The 16,716-nt window shown below is 40.3% G+C and overlaps 1 protein-coding gene across 8 annotated transcripts in view; it reads right to left on the bottom strand.

The window, feature by feature from the left end:
• Window positions 1–16,716, bottom strand: part of Arhgap26 (Rho GTPase activating protein 26) — a 415,947-nt gene that overhangs the window by 74,115 nt on the left and 325,116 nt on the right. For all 8 annotated transcript variants that reach the window (XM_078047074.1, XM_078047111.1, XM_040273751.2 and 5 more), the window contains exon 20: window positions 4,798–4,948. In XM_078047074.1, coding sequence (XP_077903200.1) covers window positions 4,798–4,948 — 151 coding nt within the window. The remainder of the gene's footprint in view (window positions 1–4,797; window positions 4,949–16,716) is intronic.

Raw genomic sequence — 16,716 nt, 5'->3', positions numbered from 1 at the left:
TGGTATCAGTATTCTGGAAGTCTGACTATTCTAAAAGGTGTGTTGTAATGTTCACTTCTTGGTGATGTATGTTGTAGAGCATCTTTTCATATGCACATCTGTCACCTGAAAGTCCTTGGTGAGGTGTCTGTTCAGATTTTCAACCATATTTTAATTATGTAGTTTGTTTACTTATTGTTGAGTTAATTAAAGAGTTCTTTGTATTTCTTGGATACTAGTCCTTTATCAGATATGAGTTTTGTAAATATTTTCTCCCAGTCTGTGGTTTATCTTTTCATTATGTCACCAGTGTCTTTCACAGGGTAGAAGTTTTTGGTTTAAATGAAGGCCAACTTAACAATTTTTCTTTCACTAAAAAGTCATCATCACATCCAAGGCCATCTAGGTTCTCTCCTGTTATCTTCTAGAAGTTTAATAGCTTTGATTTTTCACATTTAAATCTATGATCCATTTGGAGTTGATTCTGGTGCAAGGTGTAAGGTCTTTATTCAGATTCATGTTTTTGCGTGAATGTCCAGTTGTTTCAGCAGGAGGTCTGGATTTTTTTATATGAAGTGTTCTAATTTTAAAGGTCTGTTCAAGTGTTTGTTGTTGTTGTTTGCTGGTAGTGGCAGGGGTGCAACTACACCTCCTTTCCCCTAATACATGATTTTAGACTGTATTTATCCATCTTGGATCATCTTCACTCCCTCGTTCCCCTTTCCTGGAATGCTCCTTCACTTACCCATCCAAATCTTCCTTAAGGTCCACCTCGCCTTCATCTTACTTTTCCCAATACTTTGACCTGATGCATATGCTCACAGATATTCAGTTAATATTAATCCTTTTTTTTTGGTAGTGGGGATTGAGCCCCAGAGCATTCTACCTTTGAGCTACATTTTTTATTTTGAGACAGGATATCACTAGTTTCTGGGGCTAGCCTCTAGTGATCTTCCTGCCTCAGCCTCCCAAAGTAGATAGGATTACAGACATGCACCATTATGCCTGGTGACAATGAACTCTACACATACTTAAAAGCTATAAAAGTCCCATCTCACATTGTCATATGTCACTGCATTTTCTCCTTAGTCAAACTGTACACTCAGAAAGGAAAATAATTGTTTCAGTCAGATTTTTAGCTGCTGAGACTGAAAGACCCATCCAGAGGAGGGTCTTTCAACTGTAGAGGAGGAAAGTTTATTTGAAGTCTCATGGTTTCAAAGGTCTCAGTCCATTGACAACCAGGTCATGCCTCAGAGCTCAAGGTGAAGCTGAACTTCATGGTGGAAGAGTATGGCAGAGGGAAGCAGCTCACATGGTGATCAGAAACGAGTGAGAGACAGACTCTGCTCTCCAGATACAAAAAATATATCCCACAGCTATGCTCCCAATGAACTACTTCCTCCAGCCACACCCCACCTGCCTCCAGCCACCACCCAGTTAATCCCATCAGGGCTCAATTCACTGATTAGGTTAATGCTATAACCCAGTCATTTCTCCTTCAAACCTTATTGCATTGTCTCACATGTGAGCTTTTGGGGGACATCTCACATCCAAACCATAACAAGAATTCTCCTTTTCTGGTTTCCCCTAGGAAGTTTAGTACCGATTTGGGCACAAAACAGATTTAGCAAGATTTGCTGATGATTTCAGACCAGCTGAACTTTGGTACTGGTTTATCAACTGTCCTTTGATTTTTAGGAATCTAGCTGAAAACCTGCCAAAGATTTGAACACAACAGCCTTGCCCTCCCTGGCCTGGGCAGAATGATGGCAACACTAATTCTGATGCCTGATTTAGCTTTAGGTTCATGCCAACAAGAGGACCTTAATCTCCTTGGAGAGCTAGGAAAGGTTTACCAAAGAGAAAAATGTATTATTGGAGGCACCAAAGTACACTGAGTAACAAATGTTTCTTTCATGATGATTTTTACATGGCCATGATGATCGTCCAGTTCACTGTGAAAATGCATAAATGAAATAAAAAGAACAAACAGTTTCCTGGTGGCTGTTTCCTACCTTATGCCTAAATAATCACCAAGCTAATAGCAGCCCTCTGTCTCTGCCTTTGTTTTATGGTTTCCATCTGCATCAAGTATTCTCATTCCGCTACCTTTCCTATCCCCTACTATCCCCCCTCCCCTCCCCTCCCATCTTCTCTCTCTACCCCATCTACTGTAATTCATTACTCTCCTTGTTTATTTTCCCATTCCCCTCACAACCTCTTATATGAAATTTTGTATAGCAATGAGGGTCTCCCTTCATTTCCATGCAATTTCCCTTTTCTCTCCCTTTACAACAGTTACTAATTGAGCATTATGTAAAATTGTGGATGTATAACCGACGTGATTCTGCAATCTGCATTTGGGGTAAAATTGGGAGTTCATAACCCACTTCAATCTCATGTATGAAATATGATATGTCAAGAGCTTTGTAATGTTGTGAACAACCAATAAAAAAAAATGTTAAAAAAAAAAAAAGTATTCTCATTCCAGGATCCCTGTAAACCTCTAACTGAACAACAGTGGAGGGAGTGAAGGACTCCAGCTCTGGGTTCTTGGTTGGCTGTGACTGGGCCTGGTTACCCTGGCGTAGTGTGCTGACAGCCTCATCAGAATTAATTACTCAGGGGAAGTACCATGGCTTCCATCTGGCAGGAATGCCTAACTTCCATTCATGGTCCATCCAGGCAAATCTCAGGCAGAAGGACCTTGGGTTTGAGGGACAGCTAATGAACCTGTTTACTAAACTCACAGGGGCTTTGGCATGGCCCCCACTCAGGGACCAGGTAAATGCCAGCACCAGCACTGGCACTGCTACTACCTCAAGGAACAGCCTTCCCTGGCCTCAGGATGCACAGGGGGAGTCAGAAACTCATTCAGCTTGGGGACAGAAGTCTTGTTGGAAACACACCTACACGTCTACCTCTAATCCTCTTTTAAATACAAACAAGTAGAACTATTTCTGGAATCACCCTCCCTTCCTGGGAAAGACTCCCAAATCTGCATTAGGCAGGGAATAGTCCACCTGGATGGTCTGAAGTTGGCTGAGTGATCTTCAGTATGTTATAAAACACAAATCACATGTAGATATCTTAAAATATTAAAAATCCCAAGGCTTCTCCTCTAGGACCTGTTTAAAAGATATATTCCCCCTTTCATTTAGCTGCCTAAACAACCTCACAGTACACACTGTACTCAGTGGTGACTCAGGGGCCCTGAGTTACCAGCCGCTGAAAACAAAGATTAAAGACCATTAGTTGGTATTGGATGGCTAAAGTCAGAGGGTGTTAAGCAACCTGGGCAAGAAGTTCAACTTTGCTCATGCTGAGCAAGAAATAACTTTAGCCACTGCAAGGTACAGAAATGTAAACCAAATGGAGGAAAAGGAAGAAAAAAAAAAAAAAGAAAGGGAAGAAAATAGAATCTTCTTTAATTTTAGGAAATCAGGTATAGAAGAGCCTGAGAAAACATGCAGAAAGGCTGGATGGGTTCCTCCGCAAGTTCATTCATAGAGAACCAGAAGAAACCCATTGCCCAGAAGATGGACAGATTCAATAATTTTAAGCTCTTGAGGCACTGGTCCACATCTTGGTGAACAGACACACTACCAAAAAAGGGCCAGGAATTAAACTTCCTGAATGTCCATACAATGTAAAGCTGCCAACAACTAAAAGAAGACCTGATTTTTCTCAAAGATTTTACCTACACAGTAGTTACCTATCCATTACATGTACTTTTAAAGGCCATTTAGGAGTCATTTTTCCTTCCAAACATTTATTTTCCCTTAGTCTGTTCTAAGGCAAAAAATCATTAGACCCATTTTGCAGATCTGTAAATATCTTAAAGAGATGGAACCTCTGGGTGCTGTCATGCAACCACAGCACTCCGAGGGTCAGGAGAAGGCTGCTGACATGCTGGTGTCTCACCCGAGTGCTGATGTTCTCTCCAAGTGAAACAACTGCCTGGAGACAATCCGTGGCTGAGCCTCAAGTTATTTTCACTAGAGAAAGGCAAAGTCAACTCTGTTTTTCTTGACTTTTATACAGCTGTAGCCTGAGAGTCCAGCTGTTCTGGTCATGGCCTCACATTCTTTCTGCAAAGGCTCTAGCTGACAAGATTTATAGGATGGTCTGAAGAAGCATGCTAAGCAATGCTGGATAAATTCACAGGGGAGAACTTTCTGGATCTAGTGGAATAGTTTCTGTGGGGGATTGGACAACCAGTCCCCACACTGCCTGTCTTGGCTGTAGTGCCTAATGCTCAAGATGAAGCCAAAAAAAAAAAAAAAAAAAAGGCTCGCTCTTTCATAGTCTCTGGTGAAAGATCAGAGTTATACTAAGGTTTGAGGATATGAAGACCCAAAGGCCAACTAGGGGCTCTTCCTTTTTGGAAGCGGGCACAGAGGTAGCAGTGAACATTTCCAACATAGTCAGGGGAAGGGAAACTGACACAACATGAATGAAATATACTTGGCTACTGATCTACAGAGCTACTACAGTCCCTGGATATTTATGAAATTAAGCAAATTTCATGCCCAGCAGCCAGCACAGGCAATAGCCATCACCAAAGCCATCTCAGCAGGACAGTAAATCAAGTTCACCAAGGCCAAGAAGCAGTATGTTAAGAATAGTGACTCCCCTTTGAGATGATGATACTTTAAAAAAATCCAACAAACCAGCCAACCTCCAAGTTTAGGGAAAAGGTTTAAATCATGTTCATGGGAACTATGGCCCAAAGTCAGGTGGGACCAGAGAGTAAATTCTGGCACAATGGCTGACTGGGGCCCTTGTGTAGAAGTGGGTGGACGTCATACTTACAGTGAGTTGGGCCGGGTGGGCTTGACCACATCCAGGTCTGGGTCACTGGAGTTCATGTTGGGCTGTAGGCTGCTGCTGGAATTAAGGACGCTGTTTGCATTTGATGAGACAGATTCCAAACTGGAGTTGATCATGCTGTTCCTTTGTTCCTCTGCAGGGAAAAATGCCACAAGCCCCATGTTAATATTGTATAGGGACAGTCTATTTCTACATAAAACAAAAACTGAGATTCTTGAAGCTTAGAAAAAAGACATAGGAACAGGCTAAAATAAGAGTGAGAAGGAAAGAGTCAAAAGGAAATGGATGACATGAAAATTTGGAGCAAAATCCCTTCCTCGTCTTAACAGGATATACCTTTAATATGAGCTAGGCTTTTTCTGTAAGAGTGGTCTTGCCATGGCACCTGAAACTGTGTCTTTTTTTGACTAGTGGACCCCTTGCATCCAAATAGATGCCCTCGGCTTCCATGACACTTGCCTTTCATCTCATACTCTGGCCTTTACTATTAAACAGGCCATGTCCTACCTGCATTTTATAGTACCTCACTATAGAATATCTACTATTTGGCTACCAATTTCCTTATGACTCAGCCGGTCTAAATTCCTGACCCCACCCCAGACACATCCTTCTGGGTTGCCTCCAGCTTCGCATATTTGATGTTTAACTGCAAGTTAATTCTTCTATATACAGGGCTATAAGAGGCTGCACTGTAGTCTGCCTACAACCAACAAAAACCCCAGTCCATGGTCCAAGCAGTCACAATCATGCTTGGAGAACGGGACCAACCCAGGAGAGAGGAAACCTGAACTCTCTTCAAGAACCCATCTCTGGTGGTTGTGTGGCCTCAGGCAATTTACATTTGATTCAGATTCTTGATTAATAAATCTACAAAATGGGGAGAACAAGAACTGCCTTGCACAGCTCATGGAGCTGTCACGAGGATCAAGTGGGATCATATGCAGGAATGTGTTCTGTAAACTTTAGAATACTGCTCAAAGAAAAGAACTTTCTGTTTCTTCTCAACTTTAAAAACTTGGAACCATGCATTGAAAAAAACATTTTGTAGCTGATGTAGCTAAATGACACAGGCACCATGGGTGTAGCAAAATACAGATTTGGAATGTCATTCTCATCCTGCAGTCATTACAGATATACCATATGAAATCAACAGATGTTTCTGGCAATTATTTCAAGAAATAAATGTAGGGGGCTGGGGTTGTGGCTCAATGGTAGAGCACTTGCTTAGCATGTGTGAGGCACTGGATTCAAGCCTCAGCACCAAATAAAAAATAAATTAATTAAAGTTATTATTTAATCTACAATTAATTTTTTTTTTAAAGGAAGAAATGTGGACAAATTCTTAATTCTTACTGGGCCTTTCTGACATGAGTTAGATGTATACCATAACCCTAAAAGGACAGACAGGAATCACTCACATGGCAACTGACAGGTCAACATTGGAACTTGAATCTCTTTAAGCAATAAAGGGGGTAATGTCAGAAGAAATGCTTTCCCCTTTGCAACAGTCATGTCATGTCTGTAAAAACAAATTATGCTTATGTAATGATGTTAGAGTAGTCTTCACAAATCTCTTCTCTCTCTCTGCCCCCCCTCCCCCACCAATATCCCTAATATCTTGGCAAATTCTAAAAGCCCCAAAGAACAGACAAAAGATCCATGAGGTTACTGGGAGGTTCCTGAATTCTTAAGCAGATGTTGATGAAAGTAGATTATTCAAGTGATTATTGAGATTTAGAATTATTCATAATTTAACAGCTTAACTTTCAAACAGAAACAATCCAAAAGCAAGAGAAACCGTAAGTTAACATTGAGCAGGAAGGTTAATAGGGCCTGTAAACAGGAACTTGCTACTAGGAAGAGAAACAACTCTCAAATTACATAATTAGGGGATCATTGAGAAAATGGATACACCACCTACCAGTATGAATCAGTATAAATAAAGTAAAACTTTCCTTGCACAAAATACTTATTTTCAAGATTCCTGAAGAGTGAGAAGAGCTCAAGACCACCATGTAAAGAAGGGGAATGAAGATGACATTTCTGTGACCTTCAACTGTAGACTTTTTCTGCTTCACACACCAGGAGAGGTGAATATTTTATTAATATTAGTTTAAGAAGTGTGAGGGGCCAAGTTTGCATGACACATTGTTTGAATTTTTAGGAAAAAGAAGAGAATAAGTATAGCTCAAGTCTCTCTTGTGATTATATTCACTTTGTTCGTGAGGGGATTATGATCCTACAAATCAAAAATAATATCATGCTAAAGTTATATTATTATTATTTTGGCAATACTAGATATGGAAACCAGAGGCACCTTACAACTGAGCTACATTTCCAGATCCCCCACCTTTTTTTTCCTAATTTTTAAATTTTTTTTAGTTGTAGATCGACATAATACCTTTATTTTATTTTTTATGTGGTGCTGAGGATTGAACCCAGTACCTCACATTTGCAAGGCTAGCACTCTACCACTGAGCCACAAGCCGAGCCCACCCAGCCTTTTTTTTGAGACAGGGTCTCCCTAAGTTGCAAAGGCTGGCCTCAAACCTGTGATCCTTCTGCATCAGTCTCTCAATCAAGTTGCTGGGTTTAGAGTCCTGCACCACCATGCCTAGCCTTGATATTATGTTTTTTTAAAAAATGTTATCAGGTCATTTCCCCCCTCCCTATTATTCATTACAAAAAAGGAATATCTGAGATGAAAACTTCCCCAAGTTTCATTTATTCAATGAATATTTATTGAGAACCTATTGCATATCAAATAGGGTCCCCAGACAATAGATTTATACCATAGTTTTAAAAATTTTGTTTAGACTGATATGTATTTATCAACTTGTACAAATGTGTCTATGTCTACCTTCCTCAGTAGACTGACTAAGCAACTTAACACAAAGCTTTAAAACCAAAATTGAAAACAACATTATATAAAGGTGTTTTGCTTTCTAGAATATCAGAATCCTGATTTTCATAAGATATAATTCTAAAAACTGGATTTAGATAAGAGCTTTTAAGAACATGTCTATTGTGACAGTATTGCAGACTGGTGTCTCATGAGCTAGTAGGGAAGTCTCCAGCAAACAGAGCACAGTATTTATCTGAAATAAACCTGCTAAAGAAAGAAGATAGAGTGGAGAATAAGAACTTGACCCATTATGGACTAGAAAAGTCAACAAAATAAAACAACAAATTCAACTTGAAGGTTTCTAGTATTTCATTTACTGGAGGATATAGGCATTCTTTTCTTAAAAAATGAATTCTTTTTGAGGTTCTAGTTTGATATGTATGTGTGTATGTATACAGATAGATAGAGACAGGGCTCTTTCACAGTTGTATAACCTATAACATAACAAAACAATAAAGGCAAAATATCATGGAAAGGAGTTGTTTGGTCAAGAAGAAAACACAAAAACTGCATCATAAAATTCCAGGGCTTTGCAGTCAAGACTGTCAAATATACATCCTAAGGGGCAGGCCCTTTATTGGCATTCCTTGGACCATGAAACAAGGAAATCCAGAAATCCAGGACAACTATAGTGTTTTAGAGATAAGTCTCATTATCTGTGGTCTCATTATAACTTTCAGATAGGAGATCTGAGCAGAAATACTGACAACCAGTCTGAGGGTGAGTAGGAAGGTAAGGTTTATTCCAGGGGAGTAGAGAGTAAAATCAAAAGCAAACAAAATGCTTCAGTGGTTATGGCAAATGATATCAAGACAAATTCTAATCTGGAATAAAATAAGGAATAAAGATAAAATGATTCAGTAATGTCCCTCAAAATAGGAGTTTTTTTTTTTTTCTGTCTTGCAAGTAAATGAGTACCTGCTCCTAACAGAAATGCACAGGAAGAGGCAGCCTAGAAGACATCTTTTTAAATAAAAATGAACTGAATCCTTCAAATAATGGAGCTGGACTTCCTTAAGTCACTGATGATTCAGTCCAACTCTGGTATCCTCAATCAGAAGGTATACAGAGGATTGATGGCAATTATGTTGTTGGAGGAAAAAAATTATAGGATGGTGGACTTCAAAGGAAGAACAACAACCAGTTATGAGTCAAATCAACAAGATCATAAGGAATCATTTAAATGACAAAAGGAGAAAGAATGCCCACAACTTAGGAATGTTCCTGAAGGTCCTGTCAGTAAGAAGTTTGCCTTTCTCAAAAGTGTTGGTCCACAAGAATATTTTTTTTTGTATTAGTTTCAGAAAAATAAGAGCCCCAGAAACAAGGAAATAATGAAACAAAGCCCCAAACAATATGTGTCAGTAACGTTCCTTTCATGCACATATATTATATGGACTGACAAACTGGATGTAAGCTTGGTCCATAAGGAGGCCTGCTATTCAAGGGCAGGCATGTGCTGTCTGGCCACACATCATCCATTCAAGTGACTGTGAGGTCATGGTTCACTATGTACTCCTGGTGCCTAGTCCATGTACCACATATACCAAAGCTCCATGAATGGTGATGAGATATATAACATGTGTAAAGGTATAATCTGCAATCACACTTTATTCTGCTGGAACAGAGGTTTGTGTGATTAAATTTTTCAGGGGCATCAGTCAGGGACAACTGATGTCCTTAAAACCAATGTACTGTGACAGTGGGCAGCTTTTTCGATTTTCGTACAAATCAGGAGTGGAAAAACATGGGTATGTAACCAAATCACTGCAACTAAAAAAGGAAAGCTACAGAATAATTTTGGTGATATTGTACTTGTTCTGGGGGTTGCCATGGAAATCTGGAAGCTAAGCTACTTCACTTTCCATATTTACCAAGTGACTCCTGCTCACTCTAATGGCAACCCCATCACATACGGGAGGCAGGATCTGTGTTTATCACAGAACCCACAGACGACGCCAGGAAAGCACATACAGAGCCAAGCCAAACTCACGCATCTTGGCAGGCCTGAACACGTCTGGCCCACTGAATACGCAGAACTGGAGGGTAAATATGAAACACAGATCTTTGACGTCACTTTGGGGGAGGTTTCCCATTATGCGTGGAAGTCTGTAGGAATTCAGGCTAACATATCAGCTTTCCATGATGCCAGAGTTTTGAGGTCAAAAGGAGGGAACTCTTCCTACATAATCAAATGAGGAGGGAGTTACCAGGCAGAAGGAAGTTTTGCAAAGAATCAGAGTTCTATACACACACACACAAAAAAAAAAAAGAAAAAGAAAGAAAGAAAGAAAGAAAGAAAGAAAGGCACAGGCAAAATACCTAGAGGCTTTCTCGTGCTATGGCTGGGAGAGGTGTACTTTCTCTTGCTTGTTAAAGTTTTGCAATGAAGTCTGTAATGTATCATCTTGACAAGATAGGATGATAATAGCATGGCAGCTTAATGAATTTTGCAATAAGAAATGATGAGTGCACAGCAATTTCTCAGTTTACCATCTCTGGGAAACACCCAAGTACATGGGAAGCTTAGAAGCTGACTTTCTGAGGCAGTTTTTTTTTTTTTCCCCTCTTATAGTTTTTGCTCTTGATAGTGGTGGGCATGCCAAGCCACAATAAAATCTGAGGTGGTCTGATTTCATGCTGACTCAGTCTCAGTCTCTATGATAAAAAATAATCTTAAAAAGCAATTTAGGTGATATGTTTGGGCATACAAAAACTGTTCAGGCAATGGTTTTTAAAAAATGTTTTAAAAAAAAAAGCTTGGCAATGATGGATTCAACAATTTAATGGTAAGTGAAAAAATATGGCCAGTTACATTGTTTTTGAGCATACACACAGTACCTGATATTAACACTTTTAACAGTAAAATGTTAAACAGTAAATGTTGTCTTCAGTACAACATTTTGTCTATGGTTTTGGTGCTGTGTGGACTGATGAATTCTTGCCCCATTGCACTCATAAGAACCTTTTTCTTTGCAAAGGGGAAAAATGCCAATAAAACTGGATTTCACGAGAGAATGGGAAAAGCACTGTGGCTGGCCTGGGATTGAACTGGTTCACAGGAATGAGACGTGGAGGCACAATGAGAGGCCTGACCACGAACCACCATTTCAGAAAAACCACAAGGTAAAAGTGAGCCTTAATGGCTGAGCAGGGAGTTGAATGATCATTTGGACCATTGGACCGACACTCCACAACTCACAACTTGGCCCTCTTTTCTTACTCAAGAACTTATTTATTTTTTTTCAAAGAGAGAATGAGAGAGGAGAGAGAGAGAGAGAGAGAGAGAATTTTTAATATTCATTTTTTAGTTCTCGGCGGACACAACATCTTTGTTGGTATGTGGTGCTGAGGATCGAACCTGGGCCGCACGCATGCCAGGCAAGCACGCTACCACTTGAGCCACATCCCCAGCCCCTCAAGAACTTATTTTAAGTAGAGCTGCTTGCCCTTCAACTTAGGAGTGCCTGGTGTCTGAGGGAACCCATCTAGACTGCTTACTCTGCTCCTCTCTGGAAGAAACTATGTATTTATTTATTTTTATATCATGACTCATTGCAAAATGGCTTGAGATAGTAAATGGAAGGTACAATTAGGGAGTTTTGGTTTTAATAACTTAAAAAGAAGTCAATACATAATAAATACACATTCTTCTTCAATTTAGAAAATACAGAAAAGCATACACATAAACAAATACCCTGTATGAGCTGCCCTCCAGCTATATTTATTTTGGCATATACATGTCCAGCTGTTCTGCTCTATGTAGGAATACTGACATGAACACACATACACACACTTTTTTTCTTTTAAGAAAGAAGAATCAGCCAGGCGTGGTGGCACACACCTGCAATCCCAACGGCTTAGGAGGCTGAGGCAGGAGCATTGCGACTTCAAAGCCAGCCTCAGCAACAGCAATGTGCTAAGCAACTCAGTGAGAACCTGTCTCTAAATAAAATACAAAATGGGGCTGTGGATGTGGCTCAGTGGTTGAGTGCCCTTGAGTTCAATTCCTCTCCCACCTCCCACCCTCCCCTCAAAAGAAGGATCATATCACACACCGGGAAAAAGGACATAATGCTGCCTTATGAGCTTCATTCATTTAGTGCTGATGCTCAAGATGTGAATCTTATTTAACTTATTTACTTTCTTACTGTGGTTCTGAAGGTTGAACCCAGGACTCCATGAATGTAACCACTGAGCTACGTGCCCAGGCTCTTCATGTGCTTTTTTCCACATAATGATCTACACTGAACTTTTTTCTTTCCATTAGTGTTCCACACATCATTTTTAATAGCTACATCAACCATGTGGTTTTCAATCACACACATAACCACACATAATTAAGCCAACAGCCACATTATACCTTCTGCAGCCCGTGTGACAATAGGAACCCATATGGACAAACATACTATCTGCCAAAGCAAACGGGTGTGTCCAAAACGCCCAGGATCTCCAGAGGCAACCTGAGAAATGGCACATGCTACAGCTTTGACTGCTCAGAGAAAGGCATAATGTAAGCCTTTGAGTAATATGAATTCCCATTTTTAACAAGGAAGGCACACATGAGAAGTATGTAAGCTGAATTCTCAATCTCTCACTAGGCCTGTCTGGGAGAGGGTCCAGGATGCATTAACTGAACTAAAAGAATTAATCAGAGCTATAATCCCAGCAGCTAGTTAACATGATCCATGTGAAACAATGGCCAGGAATCCGCTGCCACCTCCCCCACAACACTGTACAACATTTCATAGGCTGCTGATGTAGTTGTACTCAAACATCAAATGCACTCTCTCTGGAACCAGAGCAACTCAGCATCTCCCTCACTGTGGGCCTCTCCCTTGGAATCGGTAGGCTCCAGAAAGGGATTATTTCCTTAGTCAACTATAAGGTAAAACTATAGCCTGATGAAAATCATCGTAACTGTAGCTAGCTAACAGTTATTAGGTGCGTATTATGTTCTAGGCTGAGTGTCAAGTACTTTATATGCTCTGCCTCACTTAATAATAATTACCCTCTAGGGCAGCTATTATTAGTGATCTATTTTAGAGATGAGAAAATGGAGGCTCAGAAAAGTAATGTCTTCCAGGTCTCAGAGCTGGTAGGTGATGGAGACAACAATAAAAAAAACAAAAACAAAACAAAACAAAAACCCTCAGTATGACTATAGGGCCTCTGTTTTCAACCACCATGCCAGCTGCTTCAAAGCCCTGAGGGGAGTCAGAGATGATCTGGTAATGAATGACAGAATACAAACAAACTTCACTGTCCCCACCTTGCTAAGCCAACTACAGTTAGCATTGGCATCACCAGGGTGCTTTTAAAAATACAGATGCCTGAGCTCTAGCCAAGATCTCCTAACTCAGAAGAGATGAAGCATCTATATTTTTAATAAGCTCCCTACAATCTAATGCACACTTAAGTCCAAGAATCACCATTCCAAGTAACTCATTTCAACCTCTTGTGTATATCCTAAAAATCTGGAACAAACTCAGTCACAAATGTCACTCTGCAACCTTTTGGAAGAAATCAAAAGGTACAAGACCTTGTTGCTGGTTCATCCAATCTCTCTGGTCTACCTTCTACAGTTGTCCTTAAAAAGTGCAGCTTGGATGTCAGTACCTTTCACCTACATATACCAGTCCCATTTCTGCTAGATGATATATTTGTGTGGAAACTTGGAGATTAAATAGTAATCTCCTTTGCTACCATCCGTCTGGCAGCACAGTTGAAAAACCACGTTCCATCTGTTCGGAGGTGATCGCAAATGAGAGTGTCTTGGCCCAGGATATTAAAATCCACTACTGAACGCATCGTACTCTTTGCAGACTCAGTGCTAGATTTGGAGGGGAGACGGTCATGTGGCAGCAGTCTGCCAGTTTGCATATTAAGGGACCCATTTAATATGGTTTAACTGCCCCCATGGTAGCTCTGGAAGCAGGGACAGATGGTTTTTATTGCTTCTGTAACTCAGCCTAGCAAGGTTTTTTACTTCTGTGCCTCAAGAACTGACAGAGGTACCCTTTTGGAGATAACATAAGATCCAGTGATGGGATTGTTCATGGGTAACAAATTCCTCCACTACCATTGTCTGGTTGTATGACCACTTACCTTCTCTAGCCTTAGTTTACTTGTCTATAAAGTATCAATGAGAACCTACCTAATGGGATTATCAAAATGGGATAAGAAGAGATCATGATGGGCTTTAGGAGGCATTTGGCACATCAGATGAGCTATAATCATGTTTACTTTTATTGTTATTGAATGAGGCTCAAACCTAATTGGACTTCAGGGTCCTTTATCAAATGTGTCCATTTACCCTTCTATAATAGCCCCTAGGTACTAACAGGCTGACCCCCAACTTTAGGAGAGTTTAACCTCCAGGTTCCTGTGTATTACTGGAACCATCTTCCTTTGGAAGAAGGTTGGGTTTGCAGACTTGGTCACAACAGCCCACCTTCACAGAGCCACATCACCTATGGGATTGTCCCATACATTCAAACTGGAAATCTGAATAATGGCTGGCTAATGGTGTACCTTTGAGGTAGGCTGGATAGAATTCTACTACCTCATTGCTAGTGATCTTGAGTACATTATTTATAAATATAAATAACTATAAATCCTATCATAATAAATAAAATATAAATTGTATTTTCTTCCAACTAGAAAATATGGACATTTACCTGTGAAACAATTTTAAAGTTTAAATGATGGTGCTATATGCAGTGACCAGAGTGAGAAACCACTTGACAAGTTATAGAGTCAGATACATTAAACATACAGAAACAGAAAACAATTACTAGGAGAAAATGACTTCCAGGTTCATTTGGGGAAATTATTTTTCCACAGCCCTCTCCTCATTTTAGAGACAGCTACCCACTGCTATTTACAGAAAGGACTCTCCCCCATGCTCCTTCTGTTATATACTACAGACTTCCTTTTTGTCCTTTGGGTCAGAAATGGACCCTCATTTTCTTTGGTATTTTTCTCAGAATCCTTTAAAGAAAACATTCCTTGATCAACTACAGACAACTCTGATATCTAGTCCCTCATCACTAAAACATGCAGTGGTTTCCTGATGATTTTCATGTTTTGCTATGATGTTTTCTAAACCATGCCATTTCCCACCATTCCTTTTCTCTTTTCCAAAGTTTCATCTCACAGGTACTCCCATTTCATTTCTAGCCTCATTTCTACCACACATCGCCTATGCCATGAGGAGTCACATGCTTTGTAACTGACCTAAATCTCTACCCAGCACAGAGCAGGAGAAACCATCTGGCTCCTCATTCTGGAAACAGACCATTGTCATTTTAAAGACAGCTTTACCTTTCGGGAAAAGGAAAAAGCCATCTGAGAAGACTCCACACTCATTCCCATAGGACAAAGAGGAAGAGTCATGGCAGGTGCCTGGGCACAGGACTGGTCTACCCACATGGAAGGAAAAACTCCTCTGGGAAACAAGGACACCTCTGTGAGCATCAGCTATTATACCAAAGCTTCTGTGAGTCTGAAGTATAAAGACAGAGGACAGCTTCTCTCAAACTCCCAAGGTGACTTTCAGGAGTGTTCTTTATGGAAAAGAGAAGGTAAATGACAATCTGAGGTGACAAGTGTTGGCATAGATTCAACTCAGAGAAAAGAATGGGCTGCAACTTGTGCACAGAGCAGGCCACTGTGGAGAGGTGGGGGAAGCTAAAATGAAGATGAACAGCTGAGACTTCTCCAAGAAAGGCACCTAAGTGGGCTACTCCAGAATCCTCCATGCCGTTAAGCATCTCAATTGGAGACTGCAGAGGGGGCCAACGAATACAGAGAGCATAAGAAACTCCAATACTTCAGTGGTTCAGTGAGGAGAAAAAGGAGCATGGACTCAATACTAGATATCAGGCAGACACATGTAAGAGGAAATGAGCTTTGGAACAGTATGGGATGGTGAGTCTGAAGGGAGAGAAGAGGTACGTGTGCATGTAGTCATGCCTTTGTGTGAATGTGTGTCCACACAGTAGAGTCGCTCCGACAGGGTATTTGCTCTGTGGCAACAACATGAAGAAAGGTAAGGTCACATTAAATCTGCACAGGTGTCACAACAAACCCCACAAGTACAACATAATACTGACATGAATAGTGAGTGTCCACAGCTACGTACAGAGCTTCTGACAATATCAGACCCGACTGTAGTCAAGTGCACAAAAGAAACTTGAGTTTGATTTAAATTAAGAGGATAGATTGAAGACAGTCAAAATTAAGGTCTAGAACTGTGAATTTCAAACTAGGGGACCCACAGGGGGTACACTAGCTAATTCTAAGGTGGGATGTGGATGAACATCTTTTTTTTCCTTAATGGCTACATTTTATTTTATTGAATAGTAGAAAATAATACAGTGAGACCATTAAATTAATATTTTTAGAGATTTTTACATATTGAGATTAGGCCACATAAAGAAACGCATTGCTTTAAAAATCATTTTAAAGTACCTGGAACAAATAGTAATCATGAGTTATGTGATTGTGGCCCTAATAGTGAACAGAGATTTATGTCAGTGATTGAAGTTTGGGAAGCACTGAGCTTGGTGTGTAAAGAAGCCTTAAAGTGAAGAACATCATTCTGTAGGAACATGCATTTTTTCCTAAAAATTGCATAATCTTCACCTGTACTTTAAAGAGTGCTTTCTTTAAAAAAACATTTATTTTTTTCAGTTGTAGTTGGATACAGTATCAATATTGTATTTTTATGTGGTGCTGAGGATTGAAACCAGGGCCTTGCAAGTGCTAGGCGAGTGCTCTACTGCTGAGCCACCACCTCAACCCTTCCAAAGAGTACTTTTAATAAAGTTCTCTGCCTTTGTCAACAGACTAGACAAAAGGAAGGTGAAGGGTGTGGAAACTTTTCAGTGCCCATCTCCTGCTGTTCTGACAGTGATGAGGGCATTGCCACCTGGGAGGTATGAGCCCATAACACCGCAGCTCAGGCCCGTCTTCCCTGTGCCTGGACTCTC

Source organism: Ictidomys tridecemlineatus, chromosome 1, assembly GCF_052094955.1.
Source record: "Ictidomys tridecemlineatus isolate mIctTri1 chromosome 1, mIctTri1.hap1, whole genome shotgun sequence".
Classification (NCBI taxonomy): domain Eukaryota; kingdom Metazoa; phylum Chordata; class Mammalia; order Rodentia; family Sciuridae; genus Ictidomys; species Ictidomys tridecemlineatus.
The sequence above is the reverse complement of the archived record's forward strand: the minus strand, read 5'-3'. Positions and strand labels throughout refer to the sequence as shown.